This window comes from Uloborus diversus, chromosome 5, assembly GCF_026930045.1.
Source record: "Uloborus diversus isolate 005 chromosome 5, Udiv.v.3.1, whole genome shotgun sequence".
Classification (NCBI taxonomy): domain Eukaryota; kingdom Metazoa; phylum Arthropoda; class Arachnida; order Araneae; family Uloboridae; genus Uloborus; species Uloborus diversus.
The window spans coordinates 22,784,582-22,804,685 of NC_072735.1; the positions used below are offsets into that span (position 1 = coordinate 22,784,582).

The 20,104-nt window shown below is 33.9% G+C and overlaps 1 protein-coding gene across 2 annotated transcripts in view; it reads left to right on the top strand.

Annotated features, from left to right (window-relative positions):
• Nucleotides 1-20,104, top strand: part of LOC129222849 (alpha-aminoadipic semialdehyde synthase, mitochondrial-like) — an 80,884-nt gene that overhangs the window by 7,044 nt on the left and 53,736 nt on the right. The window contains exons 1-4 of one of the 2 annotated variants that reach the window (XM_054857402.1): nt 7,991-8,582; nt 10,751-10,850; nt 12,008-12,145; nt 15,911-16,087. In XM_054857402.1, coding sequence (XP_054713377.1) covers nt 10,758-10,850; nt 12,008-12,145; nt 15,911-16,087 — 408 coding nt within the window. In that variant the 5' untranslated portion in view covers nt 7,991-8,582; nt 10,751-10,757. Of the gene's footprint in view, nt 1-7,990; nt 8,583-10,750; nt 10,851-12,007; nt 12,146-15,910; nt 16,088-20,104 lie in introns of those variants that run through there. The other variant, XM_054857401.1, reaches the window with a different exon arrangement.

Consider the following 20,104-nt stretch of genomic DNA (forward strand, 5'->3'; position numbering starts at 1 on the left):
AATTCAAGAAGCATTACTAAACGTCAAACATTAATGCAAAGTTCGTAGTTCGTAGTTCTAAGCAGCCATTTTCACGATGTTGAATTCGATATTTATCAATTCTTGATAAAACTAAATAATAATTGTGGCCTGACAAGAATAACAATTAATGCTAGAAAATTTAATATGACATTACAAATTATTACCAAAAGAAGATGATACTTTTTGCTTTGCTTTGGCTAGCGCTTGTTTTCCATTTGTAGCTGAGTTATTTCTCTTGAATTTCCGAATCGGTTAATTTAAAAATTTTCTGTTTCGATTTTTCTAATTTCTGAGTTACGATTTAATTGTGTCATGTTATGCAAATCATCAACAAAATTCTCACGGATATATGGTGGTAGTTTTCTTTTCAGTTGATTGACAATTATTTCTTTTTACTTATCGAATTCTGTAATCTTACTACCATTTTATTCCACTCATGATAAAATTTGAAAATGGTTTAACTAAAAACGCGAAATCTCGCCAAGGCTACTTTGCTCGCACAATGCCAAAATTATAACCCTAAACAAATTTGGCGATACCTTTCAGCTGAGAATAAAAGGAATAAAGTAAATTCTTTCTCGGTTATTCATTTTGTTCTACGATAATATATTCAAGAAAATATTTTGCATACTGTCCATTCCAACTAAATGCTGCTGTAAAATATGGTAAGTTTAATTAATTTAAGATTAAAAAAACTCCCATATTCTTACAAATTCATACAAAACAATAAAATTTTTTACCTTGTATAACGTTATCCAAGTTTGTTAATCCAGAATTTTCGCTTTCACCTATTATTAAGGAAATAATGAAAACTAACATTATTTTGAGGAGCTCGAGAATACTACTAAGGGACGAATTAATTTCTGTAGCTGAAAGCAAACTAAGACACATCGATTGCGTTAATAAATACTCAGAACAAACTGCCTGTGTTTACGTCAACAGACACACATGGAACGCAACGTGGCAAAGTTTTAGTTGCATTCGCAGTTTTATAAATCACCGCAAGGTAGCGTATTCGAGCGCTGGAGTTCCGAATTACTAAAGATAATTTCAGTTACATGACAATTTTTTTTTTCTCCAAAAATTGCTACAATTATTTCGTCAAAATCTTTCTGCAAAAAGTCGATTAAATGAGTAAACTAGTATGTTGTGGCCATCACGAAACTTTCTTCTATATTTTTCTTTTTTTTTTTTTTCTGATCCCTCCCCATGCTTGACGAGGAAGCAATATTCCCAATAAAAACAAAATTACACATGCAAAAACTTGACGACCATCCCAATGTCTGAATTATTGCAAAAGCAAAGCAAAGAGCGAAAATTGAAAGTTATTTTAAAAGCCTTGCTTGGATTAATTACAAATATTTTATTTGTTAACAAACATAAGATGGCAACAGTTAGAAATTTTAATTCATTGAGATAATATTTCCAATCATTTCCATACAATTAAAATCACGAGAAATACGCAGACGACAATCTATTACGATTTATCTTTCTTATTGTTGCATTAATAAAGCTATTTTTATTCGCAAAAAAAAAAAAAAAAAAAAATCAACACCTCTTGGAGCGATTGGCGTCAAAATTGAACCAAAGCCTGTTTACATATGGATTCACATATATTCCAAATTTCAACCAGAACGTAGCATTACTTCTTGAGATAGGGCACTCACAATGGAAAAAAAGAACGGGCGATTGCGCTACCCCCTTTTTAGCTGTTGACACCAAAATAAAATCAGCTCTTATACCCACTAAGGACTACTTGCCGATAAATTTTTCTTTCATTCTGTTCATTATTTCTTGAGATACAGCAGTCACAATTGACGACAAAAAACGTTCTATAGCTCAACCCCCGTTTGAGTTATTGACATCAAAATTGAATCAGCACCTGTTCCTGTTAATGGCAACATATGGACCAAATTTTGTTTGATTCCGCCAATTACTTCCTGAGGAATAGCAAGCACGCGTAACTCAAAAAACGTCCCATTGCTCCACCCCCCTTGGAGGAATTCGCGCCAAAAAACAATGGGCACAAGTTCACATAGGGGCACATATGTGTACCAAATTTCGTTCGATTTCATGCGGTAGTTTTTGCTGTAGAGCGGCCACAAAAAACTGGTCACACACAGACGTGACACACACACACACATACATACACACACACAGACAGACAGACATTTTCCAAAAATAGTCGAAATGGACTCAGCGCACCTCAAAACGTTCGAATCCGTCAAAATTCGAAATTCGAAAATTTGCACGAATCCAATACTTTCTTCTATATATTAGATATAGAAGAAAGTAAAAATGGTATCATTTATCGCTTTTATAGCTTATTAATGGAACATATCCCCAAGCTTCAGCATCTTTTTAAGAAATCAATGAATAAATACTCAAATAAAAACATCTAACATTATTCTTTCAAACAATATTATAAATAAAAGTACGGTAGGAAAAATACTCAAACTCCGACCAACGGCAGTTCATTAACATCATAAAAACTAGTATGTTGTGGCCATCACGAAACTTTCTTCTATATTTTTCTTTTTTTGAGCAATCACGATTGCTTATTGCTTTCATTTGACCGTTTTTGACGTTCCTTTGATTTTTCCCACCGCCACCCTCTGCACCATCACCGTGGACAGGCGGGCTCCTCACGATGCAGCACCTATAGCGAAAGCCGTCTTCAGGTTGCATCCATGTCCTACACACACGCGCATACATACACAACTACACACACACGCACACATACACACACACACAAACACATACACACATACATCTACACACACATACACCTACCCATACTTACACAAACACACACGCATACATACACACACATACACACAACTACCCACACATTCCTGCCTGCACACAGACACAAACACAAATGCCTACACACATACACATACCCCCCACACACACATACACATACCCCCCCACACTTATGCCAGCACACAGACACAAACACACATACCCGTACACACAAACACCCCCCCCCACACACACACAAACACACATGCCTACATACACACACTCGTGATTGCGAAAAACATAATTTGAATTCAAGATGTCAAAATTCAAATTAATTTTTTTTTATTTTTTTCTGATCCCTCCCCATGCTTGACGAGGAAGCAATATTCCCAACAAAAACAAAATTACACATGCAAAAACTTGACGACTATCCCAATGTCTGAATTATTGCAAAAGCAAAGCAAAGAGCGAAAATTGAAAGTTTTTTTAAAAGCCTTGCTTGAATTAATTACAAATATTTTATTTGTTAACAAACATAAGATGGCAACAGTTAAAAATTTTAAATCATTGAGATAATATTTCCTATCATTTCCATACAATTAAAATCACGAGAAATACGCAGACGACAATCTATTACGATTTATCTTTCTTATTGTTGCATTAATAAAAATATTTTTTATTCGCAAAAAAAAAAAAAAAATCAACACCTCTTGGAGCGATCGGCGTCAAAATTGAACCAAAGCCTGTTTACACATGGATTCACATATATTCCAAATTTCAACCAGAACGTAGCATTACTTCTTGAGATAGGACACTCAAAATGGAAAAAAAGAACGGGTGATTGCGCTACCCCCTTTTTAGCTGTTGACACAAAAATAAAATTAGTTCTTATACCCACTAAGGGCTACTTGCCGATAAATTTTTCTTTCATTCCGTTCATTATTTCTTGAGATACAGCAGTCACAATTGACGACAAAAAACGTTCTATAGCTCAACCCCCGTTTGCGTTATTGACACCAAAATTGAATCAGCACCTGTTCCTGTTAATACCAACATATGGACCAAATTTTGTTTGATTCCGCCAGTTACTTCCCGAGTAATAGCAAGCACGCGTAACTCGAAAAACGTCCCATTGCTCCACCCCCCTTGGAGGAATTCACGCCAAAAACTAATGGGCACAAGTTCACATAGGGGCACATATGTGTACCGAATTTCGTTCGATTTCATGCGGTAGTTTTTGTTGTAGAGCGGCCACAAAAAACTGGTCACACACAGACGTGACACACATACACACACACATACACACACACATACACACACACATACACACACACATACAGACAGACAGACATTTTCCAAAAATGGTCGAAATGGACTCAGCACACCTCAAAACGTTCGAATCCGTCAAAATTCGAAATTCGAAAATTTGCACGAATCCAATACTTTCTTCTATATATTAGATATAGAAGAAAGTAATATGTAATAACACTTTTTTTTTAAATTAAATAAGTATATCAACAATAATACACTAACAATAATACAAAGTACTTACCGCTAAAAGTTATGAGAGATCGCGATTGCAAAGCTGCAAACAATGGCGGCATAGCAAGCCAGAAGTTGTTTACTGAAAATGGTCACTAGGATTCGGAGGTTGCCGAAGACGAGGCAAGGTGCAACGAAACGTAACGATAAGTAACGTTTCTTTTGCAACTGTTTGTCAACGTTACAAATTTAAGAAATTTGCAACGTGATGTAACGTTTCAAAATTACGCTTTTTGTAACGAATCGATAAAGCAACGTGATATCACGTTGTGTGGGAAACGGTAACGATGTTTCAACTAATTGCAACGTGATGTAGCGATGACGTAACGTTTCAGTGTTACTTGGGGAACACAGATATACGCGTCAGACTTCCCAGGTAGCACAAACCATCGGATTTACGTTGGAGAAAGGTTGAAAATGCATCGTAATGGTTGGAAATATGTTTTGGTTAGATATTGGTTTTTTCATACGCTCATCCGATCATTTGAAGCATCGGAGGATGGTTTAAAACCAACCTATATCCGACTAAACGTATTCCCAACTTATTTCTAACCTTCAAACCTGTTTCACATTTACGCCCATTTATTGTAAGCTGGTTGCTGATTTGCGCGTTCTGCGAAGCGTGCGTCCCATAAGCCCCCCCCCCCCCCCCCCCGCCTCTGCTGTCTTGTTGAGACCCATGACTTGAAAAAGGGGTGAGGGAGGAGTGAGTGCGCCAGGGGCTTAGCCATTTTCTTTTTCATTCCAGGGTCACATGCACATTCACACGTGTCGTACTTGCTCACGGCGAGTGTCGTTCAATCTCACAAGTACTAAAGTCTTCCAAAGTAATTCAATTCATTTTTCCGACTATTTTTCTTTCTTTCAATAAATTTAAAACTAAGATAAAACATTGTTTTTTTTTTTTTTTGGTATGTGTGTGTTTGATTATTAAATGCATTCTACTTTTATTTGTTTTCCAAGCACGACAAATGATTATGGCTGTGCAGGTCCAGATTTTTCTTGTTTCAAACTGCTAGAATTTTTCCTACAAATTCATTTTGGCAGGAGGTTTTAGGAAGAGGTTGTTTCTAGGGGAATTTTATCTTTTTTTTTTGGGGGGGAGGGAGGGAGGGGTCTCCGATGAATCGAAATTCTTGAAATTTTTGCTCATTCGAACTGATTTTCTTTTTTTGATAGATGCTTTAACTAGTTTTTTTTAGAGAATTTTGTGAATGCTTTGAATTCGTTTTAGAATTTCATGTTGTTCCTTTGTTTAGCTTTGGTAATTTTAAACGCACAATACATGTGCAATTTACCATAGAAATAAAATTGTGTCTTTGCATGAACTTTTCTCGTTGATGGATAAAATACATTAAAATTCCTTCCCTAATACTAAAATGAAAAAAAAAAGTCAATGAACATGAATTTTTTAATGAAATGGGAGAGTATAATAGTTCGACAAAACAATAAAATAAGTAGTTTTCATGATATTCAAGTTTAACCCACGTCATTTTAATTGTTATGAAGATTCTAACTGAATGTGTATGCGTATGTTTTTTTTTATTTTTTATTTTTATTTATTTATTTTTTTTAATTCTTAAATCAGATCAAAGCAAAATTGAACCTTCAAACAAGCTAGGTTATTTTTCATGGCAGAATTTTAAAGTATATCTTAAAATAATCTCTTTAAAGTACAGTCTTTTATAAGATTTTATTCTGTCTTAAGAATAACCTTGCTGGTAATTAATATTTCCTGAAAAAGAAAAAAGAAACTAATGTATGCTTATGAAGATAATTTTCGAGTAATTATTCACAAATATAAAAGGTAAGAATTATAAATATCTTAATTTTTGTTCATATTTTATTGAAACGTTTGTAAATGATAGGGAAATGATAAATTGCATTTTTTTTTTTTTTTAAACTCTTTGAAACAATATATTGATGTAATGAGTGAAAATAGTAAAAACTTTAAATGAAACAGGTTTGAGAGCAATCAGAGGTAGCAATAAAGGTTATGATGTCACAAAGGGCAAAAAGTCACATAAATTATAGATACTATACATGATGCAACTATTTCTCTACTATATTTTAATTTATTTTAGCATATAAGAATTTCCATGCTTCAGCATATTTTTTTAATTTTTAGTATTTCTATTTCTACGCTTGTAAAATAATAATGATTTGATATATATTTGGTAAAGTATATTGATTTGATGAGGGAAAATAATAAAAAATTCAAATGAAATAGGCTGGAAAGCAATCTGAGGTAGCACACTATTAAGGTTGCGCATATTAAATTTCAATAACATTGGGAAATAGTTACTTAAATGTTGATTTTTCATCAGAATAGCGTCGGAAAATAATCAGTCTAACGTTGCAGTTAACGTTGGAAAATTGTTGGATAAGCGTCGAAATTTATATTGGGATAATGTTAAGAAGTGTTGTTTAACTGTTGTAATTTACATTGGAATAACGTTTGGAATTGGTTGGTTCACCGTTGCATTTTACGTAGGAACAGCGCTGGAAAAATGTTGAGAAAACGTTGGAAACCAATCGTTGGATAACCGTTTTCCGACGGTGCACTTTAACGTATGTTCTAACGTAAGAGGCCGACATAAGTCTAACGTAATAAGCTAACGTTGGCCGAATGTTCGTGTGCTAGCTGGGTTATAAGCCAGGGGCTCTCAAACTTTTCCGATTCGCGGTACCTTTTAAAAAAACTAGCATAATACCAACAATACAGCAACAACGCTGAATTTACTGGAGAATGAAACTGTAGAAGTTTTTTCCCCCAAATGTTCGACATATGAGGTTGTGAGAAACAAAGGAAAGTAAGTGGACATTTTCAAGTTTCGAGTAAAACAACTATAAAGATAACGTTCTTGGTAGGCTTTTATTTTTTGTTCCTAAATTATGCTGTACAACAGCACCTACCATATGGCGACTATTACCATCTCTTGCCCCAAGACAGAGGAGTAGTTCACCTATCATTTTTGCTGGTTATCTCCAAATTTTTAATTTTGCCACTTACATCCCTTTTGCCTCTCACTGCCTCATATGAACATTTCACATTGCGGCAGACATCAAGTCCTAATTTTAATTCTTATTTTACTCGCTGTAACATGCCCCGATCAAACTTAGAAAATGCGGTTGTGATGTTTTGGCGTAAATCTTGCAAATCACGTGGGCCATATGGAGAACTCAAGGGAAAAAAAAAATCGCTTCATCTAGTCAAGCCCAGAGAGCACGGTGGCGACGGATGAAGGTGATAGTCGTCATCAGAACCCCGTCAAGTCCATTGACTAGAAAGCTCGTTATTGAGAAAATGGGCATTTTTGTACTTGGCATTTTTCAGGTCAGATCATGGAAGATATCATCGTCAGTAAGGAATTTTCATGCAAAAACCTAAAAGCAGGGGCGGATGGGGTTCCTCAGCGCCGCCAACCTTGAGGGGGGTACCCAAAGGGGGGACTGACTACAACACAAAGGCGCACTTCGCCGAAAACGGGGGGGGGGGGGAGGGGAACGAAGGCACACAGGTTTGAGGCGCGCATAAAGAAAACGGAGGCACTTCATCATTTTCGAGACCTCAAATAACGTAAAATAAAATAGAATTTAAAAAAAAGAGGTTTCAGAGCGGGGAAGGGGTGGGGGGGGGGGGGGGGGGGCGAGGCGCACACTCTCGTCGAGGGTGCAAAAGAAAAACAGAAGGAGCTCAAGTTTCAAAGTGCAAAAGAAAAACAGATCGCACAGGTGTGCGATCTGTTTTTAAAAACCGAAACGAAGGCACACAGGTTTGAGGCTTAAAAAAAGGCACTCAGGTACTCAGGTTCATGGACGAAAAAAAAAAAAAAATAATGAGGGCGCAAAAAATAATAATAAAAATAAAAATAAGTAAATAAATAAATAAAAAATAATAAAAAAATACATAAAAACGAAAGTGTGCAAAAAGGGCGTATACGCGGGAGGGCGCATCGGTCCGCGGGCCGATTTGCCGGCCGCCCTTGTGTTTTCATTTCTTGGTTCCTTCCTCATCAGAAACATGGTGAAAACTCATTTTCTTTTTATTTCCCCCTTTTCTCAGCAGTTTTCATGCAGTCATTTAAAAGTCTGCGTAATCCCCGTGTTTGACTGGTAGCTCTATTGGAACATACCCATTACATTAAATTTTTGTCACCGTTATTAATCCAACGTCTAATGGCAACAGTAGAATCATTAATAAGCGACAAGTGGAATTTTCGGCGAGTACATGAAAGCAGAAGGACGAGGCAAATTTGGAAATAGGAATTAAAGTAAGTTAAAGTAAACAAACAGAAATCCTTTTAATGAGCAAAATATTTCTTTTTAATGATTGAAGCTTAAAGTTCGTTGATTTTTTTTTCTCTTTTAGCATGTAGAAAGCTTAGGGATTCACTATATTTAAATAATAGCAATATTACAGACCCAATTCAGAATTTAACTTTTATGTTCGTCTGTGCAGAATTGCTTGCGTTCATTGAAGGGAACACATTTAAAAAATTCTTTTCATCGTGTTTTATCAAGCTGTGAAATAAATTATTTCTTGAAGAGTTTAGTTGCTTAAATTATTTGTTTATACTTTAATTAGCGTTATGTTTGTTCAAGTGTTTTTCTCAATTTGTTAGAAGCTTTTTGCTCCCTTTTTACGGAAAATGTTTCTCAGGGGTGTGGAGCGGTTTTAACAAAGGTGATTTTAATGTATGACCTTTTGGTATAATTTATTAAAAAAAAAAAAAAAAAAAAACACACACACACACACAAAGTAAAATTAAACACATCTGAAATACAACTAAGCGTTTCAATGAACTAGTTGACTGAATCATTCATTTCTTAAATGGTTTGTTATAATTTTCTATTTGATTTCAACTGTTAAGTGAAAAATAATATTTTGGTACACTTGCTAATCCTGCAGTGCATGATTGTAACTGACTTAGTTCACAGAAGTGACTATTAATATTTTGTCTTAGTGACAACCAGCACCCAGGCCCATGGATTGGGAGAGGACAATTGCTCCCCTCTCGGTTCTTTGAGAAAAAATGTTTTCATATGAAGTAGGCGTGGTTTTTGTTGTGTTTCAATATAATTTGCATTGTTTTTATGTCCCCCCCCCCCCGCATTCAGAAAACTTTGTTATGACTGTCCTGCAAAGCATGATACAGAATTTACCAAATGAAAATAATTTTGAAAAAGATCAATGACGGGTACGTCGTTTCAAGTTTTTCCAGGGGAATCAAAGGATATATGCTAAATACATGTTACATCAAAAACCACGCCCCACTAAAAATATCCAGAATGGACCACAGTATGGGAGAAAGAGCCCTGGTGCCCCATATCCTGGGTACATAGGCCAGCATTATGCCAACAACTTTTGTTACAATTCTAGCAATAAATATTTTCTAATATATTGTAACTTGCTTATATGTTCTTTTGTGTTTAGAATGCGAAACACAAAACTTAAATACCACTGTAATATATTGAATTAAACTAAATATTAAGGTAACCAATTTTTACTTAGATACCATTGATGCCAGAACCTTCTCTATGTTTTAGCAAGAATCAGCTCAACTTGGGTCTTCATCAACTTCACTGCTGTTATGACTTGAATATTTTTGGTTTCTTCTAAAAGTGAACCAACGCAACTCACTTTCTTGGTCTGAAAAAATACTATCATATTTTTTTTTGTTTGTGGCAAAAAATAAGGCAACTAGAAATAACTTGGAACTAAAAGAACTTACTTTAGGAGAGAAAGTCAATTTATTGTTCCACAAAATAAAGGGTTAATAAAAAAAATTCCAATGCTTGAAATATCTTCCCATGCTTGGAACTGCTTGCTTGGTTTCCAATCTAAAGAAGCACCAACAGCAGTCTCTTATCATTGGATAGGAGTTAGGACTACGCTGTTGTCATGGCAACACACCTTCAAACTTCCTCCTGCATGGGTTCAGCATGGTTTTCTTTTTCCTTTGCCTGGGGATACAAAATCGTTCAACTAATAACTTTTTTTTGACTTATTTTCAGTAGAAGTTAAGATATGAAAAAACTCATAATTCATACTTCCTGTCAATTATGAGCATACAAATGAGAAATGAAAATTATTTTTGGAGTTCCCAAGCTCTGTTTGGTTTGCTTGGGTGGACTGCACATCACTGCTCAGCATTGAACAAGTCACATTTTCTGAAATTAAATTAATTCAATGTTACTATACCATGTGATTTCAATTTCTTGGTCATAAATTAATATGAAAAACATTAATAGTATTAATATTATTGCCACCAGTTCATCATGCCCTGGGACTGGGATTCCATAAGCCCAGACTTCTCGTACTCATAGCTTACTAACAGAAATTAGGTGATTAGCTAGCTACAAATTCACAAAAGCTTTTGGAAAGCATTATTTTACTAAAAAATTTTTTTCCAGTGCTTATTTATTTTATTTTTTTTAGGTCAAAGATGTGGAGATCATCAAAACATCACAGAAATTTTGCCAGTTACCTTTATAAGGCAAAGTCTAAAAATGTTGAGCGGCAGAAATCCACTGGAAAAGTTTGTATAACTTTTTATATCCTGCTGTGAATTCAGGCTACTTAGGCTTACATTTTTGAACTTTTTTCATCTTTTCTCAATAATTTTGTCAATTTCTAAGCTGTGGTAACCTTTATTATTCATTGATCGTACTCTTAATTTAAATGTTGAATAGTTATCATTTCTCTTCAAAGTGTTATTACTTGTTTTAATAATTTTTCATTGTTACCCTTGCTTTTGGGTTACTTTGGCCCACATGATTTTAACTGTTTAAAATTAACTAACTAAAGCCTAATGCTTATGTTCATGCAAAAAATCTATTTATTTGAAAGAAATATACATTTTACATGAAGTTCAAGTATTTGTTGTAGGGAAAATTAAAAAAAAAACTTTTATCATCAGTTTATTGTTTATCATCAGTTATCAGTTTATTGTAATCTATGATTTAAAAAAGAATTTTTGTTAAAACATCATGTAAAACTTATATTTAAAAAACCATTAAAAATTTTCTTTTGCACCTAAATATTGCATATTTAAAAACATTCCTTTGTGTTGTAAATGAAACTGTAATTTGTTGTCTTAGTAGTGTTATGAATTTCCTTTGATAACTCTACCAACTGTTACATAAAGGAAGTTTTTATGAAATAGAGTAGTTGACAATTTTTTTAAGTAAAATATTTTTTAAATAAACATTTCAGTGAAAAATATATTATCAAATACTCATTTAATTAAAACTCATTAATATTTATATTTCTGAATTTAGAATATTGCAGTAAATACAAATTGATTAAATTAGCTTCAGCATACTTTTGGACAGAAGACACTTTCGAATACTTTTGGACAGTTTTAGCTAGTTTTGGATGGTAAAAACTACCTGTGCTAAACCAGTTATGTACAGTCCAAAACCCAACCCTGGGTATAGGCCTAGTTATTGTCTCACCAATTGCTGACTGAGAACAGTTATTTTTTCATTTGTTTTAGAAGCTGAATAACTTTATTAATAGAACATCATTGGTAAAACAAAGGATCTTTAATTGTTGTCAATTCCAAACTTTACTGATGCATTCCATGTACTTAACTAGAGTGGCTTCTATTCTCGCATCAACAGCTATCACGTAATGTCTTGGATTTTTAATTTGTTTGCTGTATATGCATTATTGTTATCCTCATTTCTTTAGATTATTGCTATTCGAAGAGAAGATGCATCGGTGTGGGAAAGAAGAGCTCCGTTAGCTCCGCAGCAAGTCAAACAGCTCACTAAAAGTGGAGTGAAAGTATTAGTACAACCTTCGAATAGGAGAGCCTATCCAATGCAGGTAGGTAATGAATAAATATAGAGCACATCCAAAAATAAAACTTTAAACAACAATTAAAAAAGCACAAATTTGCCAAAAAAAAAAAAAAAAGTTTGAAGAACCTCTTTTTAAATGTAAAAAGATGTTAGTTTATGGATGTAAAGACATCAAGCAAACCTTATTGGGATGCCTTTACTTAAGATAAGCAGTGCTGTAGTTCAGGAGCAGAGATGGAAATGTTCCCTGAAAAATCTGGTTTATCTCTTCATAGTATAAAATGAAGTCTCCAAAAAGCCTCTGTTTGTGTGAATGTGCAAAACTCGAGAACTACCCGGCCGGTTTCGCTGAAAGTTTCACAGTACCTTTCTTTCAGCACCGGAAGAGTTTGCAGATCGGTTTGAAAAAAATCTGATGAATAGTTCTTTTTTTATTCCAACTTATGCCCAAATTTCACATAAATTCCTGACTATGGGGGTGAAAAATTACTTGCACATATATTAATATTATATATCATTGGAAAGAGTAGAATTTCCCGTGTTCTACGCCAGTGGTTTCAATGCTCTAACCTACTTACGGGGGGAGTTATTTTCTCTTTTAGCTCGAATTTGTTTAGGCTTAGCTGAAATTTAAACACTACTATATTCATTAAATCTATCAATAAAAAGTGAAGGAGTTGTCCCACAGTGTTCTTTTTGACACCCTTGGATAGATCGACATTTCTTACTCCTTATCTATCTCGACCAATGGTCGAAAAACTAAGCTTCTATCTCCAAAGAAAAAAGTTACAAGCCTTTTGAAATCAAGTTCAAAAAATCACATCTGCATTCAAATTGTTAACCGTTATATTTTGTTTACATGGTTATGCTTTTTGAATCCATTGTTTCTTTTTAATTTCATAAACTTTTTTTATTTTGTTTCTATGGTAACGCTTTTTAAATCCCATGGTTCTTTCTCATTTTAATTTCTTTAAAGCATTTTATTAACTGTTATCATTATTTGGAAGGGAAATTTTGCACCATGTTTTTTTTCCTTTTACTTAAGCCTGATTATTGAATGTACAACAATTTTTATTTTCAATGTAAACCGGGCGAAGATGGACAATCCAGCAAGTTATTTCTAAATGTAATGAAATTTAATGTAAATTGGTTTCAAATCATCCTCTCAGAATAAAATAAAATCTCCATTCTTAATCAAGTTCCCGCAGCTATTTTATTTTCCATCTTCAACACTAATGAACTCGGATCTGTTAGCATTAAAAGAGAGAATTCTTTTCACCCCTAAATACTTGCCTCAATTTTTTTCAGATCTGTTTTTTTTTTTTTTTAAATCCTGTTTCTTGTATTTTTGCTGAAAAACTGAAAGGTTTTCTTTTTTTTAAATATTTATTTCACGGCTCAAAATTTTATAAATTTAGATCAAGTTAATTTCCTGATTTTTTTTTGGTGTCCATAGCAATTTTAAACAGCTTTCAGGTCTCAGGATTTAAAACATTCATTGGAGTTATGAAATAATATCAGAATTCTGTTGAAATAGGTACATTAAACATTGGTGTAAAAATTTAACCATTTTTATGATATTTGATCGGTCTTGTATTAAATTTTTGTGTGAAAGCAATGATTTTTAAGAAACAGACTTGTGATATAGATGATAAGTTTCCACTTTTTGTGTAGTGAAACCACATTTCATTGTCTATCCTGAATTCTTCACAAAAGCAACGGATTTCTATCTCCATATCCTGTCTAATTAAAAACAAATCATCTGAATCATTATCACACAGCTATGACTCAACAATATCTGTGTCTTACACTCGACAGCTCACATAATTGCCATTACCTTTGATCACCAAGGGGGATTTTGTCGTCTTTTGAGCCCTTTTCAATAAATTGATCTTTCTTCAGAAAAGAAGACCAAAACTGAATAGTATACTCTAAATGAGATCTTACTAGAATTCTATACAGAGGTTAAAGAACTTTAGAATTTTGTGGAATAGACTCATTGATAAAACCCAACGTTCTGTTGGTTTTGTTACTTGCTACACTGCACTGCTGACTTAATTCCTGACTGATTTAGACACCCAGATCTGCAACTGTTTCTTCTTTTTTTGAGACAAATTTTTTTAAATAATAGCTTGCATGCTTATTTCCATGACCTAAATGAAGCATTTGACATGTCTCAACACAGAACGACATACCCCAAGGACACAATATCTCCCCTTTCTAAAACCATGCTGCAAACCCAATAGCAGACCATTATTTTCCAGAAAGTTCATTATCTTTAGTTTTAACAGAATTTCAAAAATTTTACAAACTGCCGAAGTTAGAATCACAGGTTTATTGTTACCTGCCTTACATTTTGACCCTTTCTTAAAGAGTAGAGTGATGTTTGCCAGCTTCCAGTCTTCTGGCACCATACCCAAGCTGTAGGAAACACTGAAATTTTTAAAGATAACATCTACTAATTTGTCTGCACTCTCAACTAATATTTTTGGATAAATATTATCAGGTTATGGAGCCTTAGAGGTGTAATTCGTTTTTAGTAATATAATGCATCCTTCCTAGAAATCATAGAATCCTCAAGCTGTAAATTAGCTTGTGTCTGACTCATATCAATTGATGAAATAGCTTTTGTTAAAAACACTTGAAAAAAAGTTATCTAGTAAATCAGAAATGTCCTTGTCTTTTTCGATTATGGTACCATTCTGGTCTATCAGTGGGTCTACTTGACGAAATCAGGTTTCCCAGAAATAGCATAGGCAAAAAAACTGCTTAGGATCATCTGCAAGCCATCAATCTAATTCTACTTTCTTAATCCTTACTAAATACTTAAAATCACGCCTAGCCTTACAATGTAAGATCCTATCAGCATGCCTATTTGTCTCGTTAAACTTATGAAAAGCGGCCTGCTTATAATTAAGAGAATCATTTTTCTTCCTAGATGAGCCACATTTTTGCAGAAATTCAGTTTTGTAAGGTCACTACATTGTAGGAAATACGCAGTATCGCATCTCAATTTGTGATTCAAAACATATGAGAAAAATACAATATTGTAAATGGCATTGAATATTTTTAAAATGTGAATGATTAAACTAGATGTACTTAATAATTTTAGATGACTATTTAAAAAAAAAAAAAACGTACAAATGGATTTAGTTTTTTTAAAATTTCATACCTTAAATCTTCCTGTACTTATAGAACCACAAATTTGCATCAGATCTTCTATTTTATAAATGATAAAAGTTTGTAACTGAAGTCGTTGTTCAAAACTTTGTAAAGGCACACATAAACTTCATTTCTTAAAACTTGTTTGTTTTCTTGTTGAAAATGTAATTTAGCGAATGTCATTTATTCCTAAAACTGCTGCTCAGTTTTACAGAACTGCTCCCTAATATCAGAGGGAGTGTCCGTTAAAGAAGGTCTTATAATAATGACAGGTGTATATATAAAATGAAATAATTTTTATACTGCCATAAAGTTTTATTTAATCAGCCGCCAATTAAGGCTTAAAAACCAGATTATGCAAAAAAAGGCGAGCCAGCCGGCAGCTGAGAGTGGTATTTTTAAGTAACCAAACTAATATTACAATTTTGTTATTTTGCTTGCCTCTTTTTTGCTCTGGAAGAAAAGGAGTAATGCATATGAAAAATATTGGAGACAGAGAGTGGAAATTAGAGAATTGCCTCTCTTGATCAAAAAACATGAATTACTTATTCAGCTTAAAAACTAAAACTTATTTTGATTAAATATTATTCCACTTTCTTTTACTTAATTAGATTTTTCCTTATCCTAGGCTTACATCAATGCTGGTGCAATTATTCAAGAAGATATCAGTGAGGCACCAGTTATTATTGGAGTGAAGCAAGTTCCTATTGACTGCCTTTTGCCAAATAAAACATATTGTTTTTTTTCACATACTATCAAAGCCCAAGAAGCAAACATGCCCATGCTTGATTGTATATTGGAAAGGGTATGACTGAGACTTTCTAGCATTTGTGTGTGTGTATATGTTTTTTGAATTTATTTTTAATTAAAGTTGAAATTTGCACAATACAATGTTTTTTTTTTTTTGGTAAACATAAATTAATACCTACGCCAGTCAGAATGAAAACGCTTTAGAATCAGTCATAACTCTGATGTCACAGTCATTTTCTGGTTGAGCCATGTACCTGTTCATCCCAAAACTGAAAGAGTTAAAAACGAGTCCTGGAGAAGCTGAGTCTCCCAAAATAGTCGATACTAGTGTTCCCGCTAGGTCGTTTTTGAAGGGTGCAGCCCCCTGCCCTTTTGCATATCAGCAGAATGCGCCCTGCCCTTTTTTTAGATCGCGAAATGCGCCCTGGCCTTTTCAAAAATAAGAAATTGCACTTTGTGTTTTTAAAAAGATGCCTCAACCATCGTTTCGACCTGCCGCGATATTGGGGCAATTTTATTTGTCCAGCGATCGTCTGCAAAAACCGCTATGTCTTATCCTTGTTCCCAGAATTTCACCTTGAAAACGGCCCCATAAACAAAAGGGGAAGCAAATACCTAGGCAAAGAGGAGATGAGATTCTCAGAATTCAAACAAGCTTATCAGTAGGAACAGAGGCGTAGCTAGACCCGACTTTCGGGGGGGGGGGGGGGGGGGGTTACTTCTTCATATATATCAACTTTTTTTTCTTTTCCCTCCATTTAATTTAAAGTGAAATTTTCTAGCAACGGTCTTGTCAAAACCAGTCTATCCAAATCAGGGGGAAAATCAAATATCTGATGAGCGTGTTCCGTTCATTTCAGTGTGACTGCTTAATTTAGAGGCTAACACACATCTATAAAAGCTGGCAACCCTGAAAACTAATAGATACTTCCATTTCCGCCTGTAAACTGGATGTTTGACTTTCAATCTCATCCATGGTCAGACTATAAAGACTTTTTACTAACTTGGTTTGCACTAAAAGTATGAAATAAAATAAAAAAAGACTTCTTGAATTATAACCCGCAAAAAATGAAATTGCTTTTCATATCGTTATATTTATATGTTGCTTTTTATGTATTTACATTTATGCTAATTCTAAAGCAGCTAATAAAATTTGAATGAAAAAAGTTAGGGAAGAAATATAGGCGGTAGAAAGTTATTCGCTCAAATGCATACCATCTGTTCTCCTCTCAAGTCTTTATTTTTAATTTTATTAGCTACTTTAGAATTTACATAAATATCTATTTGGGAGAGCAACAGCAATTTTCGTGTATTATAAACAGAAGTCTTTTTTATTTTCTACTTTTTAATGCAAACCAAGCTAATAGAAATAATCTAGATTCATTTCGTTTTTAAACATTTTATTCATCTAATGCTATGCAGTTTTTCTTTTGAATTAAAATAAAATTACCTTCAGAAGGGTCCGATGGGACTAATGCTGCTTTGCAGACTGTACTTTGTTTTCTTCAGATAACATTAACTTTCTCTTTTTAGAACAATCCTCTTCGTCATTTTAATTTTTTTCTTTGGGTTTAAAAAAGCTTGTTATCGGTTTTGCTCGCTTCATTATGCAACAACTTTCACTTAGAATGTACCATTTTAACCAGACTGTACGTTTCCAAAAGAATATGCAGTAAATACTGGCTGAAAAATCAATGTGATTGCAATGGATACTCTAGTTAGCAAAGGTCGTTTTGACTATGATCTATGACACACACGAGACCAGACCAACAAAAACCTCTATCGCTTCGAATTCCGGTTATGCTATCATTTTTGAATTCGAAGCCCAATGATCTTTAAAGCAGCAAACAAAAACATTTTCTTCAACTCAGAAACAGAGGAATTGTCTTCAAGAGCTGAGGAGGCATGGAAAAAAGGGAGAAATGCATTCCACGAATAGGCTTTCCAGGAAGATTAATTAAAGGACAGTCGTTTCGCGCATTTTCTTGGCAGAAGAGTAAAGGGGTGAAATTCAAAGGTTTGACGTGTAAAAAAATGAACATTTCAAGTTCATGGTTAAAGATCATTCAAGTTAAAAGCCATTTCGCTCTGTTATCTGGATTACTACTGTTCTTTGGTTGCTCTCTTTCTTAAAATTGTGATTCCTTAGAAAACCGAAATGATTGGAGTGAAAAGAAAGTATACGTTTTTTTCAAGTGATGAAAAAGGAAAATCGTAGAATACTGGCCAAGTTAGATTTGCAACAATTGCTAACCTCAAGAGGATAAGTAATGAATCAAAAAAAAAAAAATCAGGGTCCGAAAAGCAATAAAAGACTTTCTTGAAAAGGATATGCTTAAAGTTTCTTTTACTGTCAAAATGATTCCTTAAACTCGCAATAAAGCACTTAATAATGTAATAATAGAATAAATACCTAACAAAACTAATAAAGAGGAATTTTAATCAAGAGCTCATATTGTCTTTAGTATCGATTTCAAATTTTCACCATCATATTTCAAACTTCTATAAAAAGTTTCTTAAAGCCCCCGTATCTCAAAATTTCTTTATCTCGATTTTTTTTCTTTAATGTGAAATTCGATATATATAGATTCGACTGTATGCAATATTCCCACTGCGCGGCTCATAAAATTAAACATATTTAACAATTTGCAGAATCTATGACAAAGAAAGGCTGCATATACGTGGATTTAATAAATCAATCTCATTTCTAAAGTGAAGTGTCAAATTTCACTCAATTATCAAAAAATTGTCGCAGCAGAGGGAGGCGTCCTTATGCTTGAGGGTCACACATGGAGCAGATTTTCAATGGCATTGGGGGGGGGGGAGCGAAGTGAATTTTTGACCTTTGTTACTCAGAAAAAAGTTGTTTTGATTTTTTTTCTTTCTTTTCTCTCTTTTTTTTTCCTTTTTTTTTAGACTAACGTTTCGGGGGGGGGGGGGTTGTCCCCAAAACCCCCCCTTAGCTACGCCCCTGAGTAGGAAACAAAGGCATGTTCTTCCTTCCACTGAGGGTGGGTTTTTGAAAGGTTGTGGGAAGGAGTAGGGTCCTCTGGGAAGGGAGAGATCTTTGTTTCATACCTTCCCATCCTTGATCTTCTGAGAATCAACAATGAGAGAGGGAATAGGACATTTTCCTAACATTTCAGCCCTTTGTGTCCGATTTTCGTTTGCATGTGGAAATTAGGCTTAGCTAATTTTAGCGCATTGCTAGTGATTGTGTAGCAATCTTTTTACATCTGTTTCTGGAAAGTTAACTTTCTGATTGTTTCCTAAGAAGAACATAGTACAAAGCTTACTGGGCAAAAATGCAAGGGTATTGTTTTAATATCTTGGATTTTTAACCCCCATCCCCAGCCCCCCCCCCCCTAAAAAAACATTTGAAATGGAAACATATCGCATTGACAAGGCGTTCATTCAATTCTTTCCTTTTTGCTAAGTGTTTTTATTATCTTTGTATATGTGTGTGATTCATATAACAGATTATTTAAAACACTTATTGACATAATAAAAAGCATACTTTTGACATACTCGTGCTTTTTTCTAACTAAAATGATCTTGCACTGTTTGTTTTTCTTTTATAAATATTATACAATTGATTTAAAAAAAAATCACAAAATTAAAATGCCGATACATTAAAGTTTCACAAAATTTGTCTGAGATAAGAATCTTAGCTTGGTCCAAGCTGCTTATGCATTGCATTTAGGAGCGCATACATCTGCCAACACATTTGTGTTATGAATTTGAACAACTCCAAGACTAGGAAATAGAGCTCAAATGAAGTCTTTTTAGTTTTGCAACTTTCTACCACTGCATTTTTGAAGCACTGCATACAGTATTTTAAGTTAATTATTCTATTTGAAGTGTAATATATTTAAAAAAGGAGAATTTACACTCATCACGATTTTGATGTCTACTAAAATACTTAATAGCACAATGCACATTACTAGGCAGTTTCTTTGGTAGGAAGGGGTGATCAGTAATTAAATACTCTTCTTCTTAAATTAAAATTGAAAGGGTTTTGAAATGCCTAGAATTTTTTTTTACTCTTATAGGTAGTTAAAATTATGGTCTG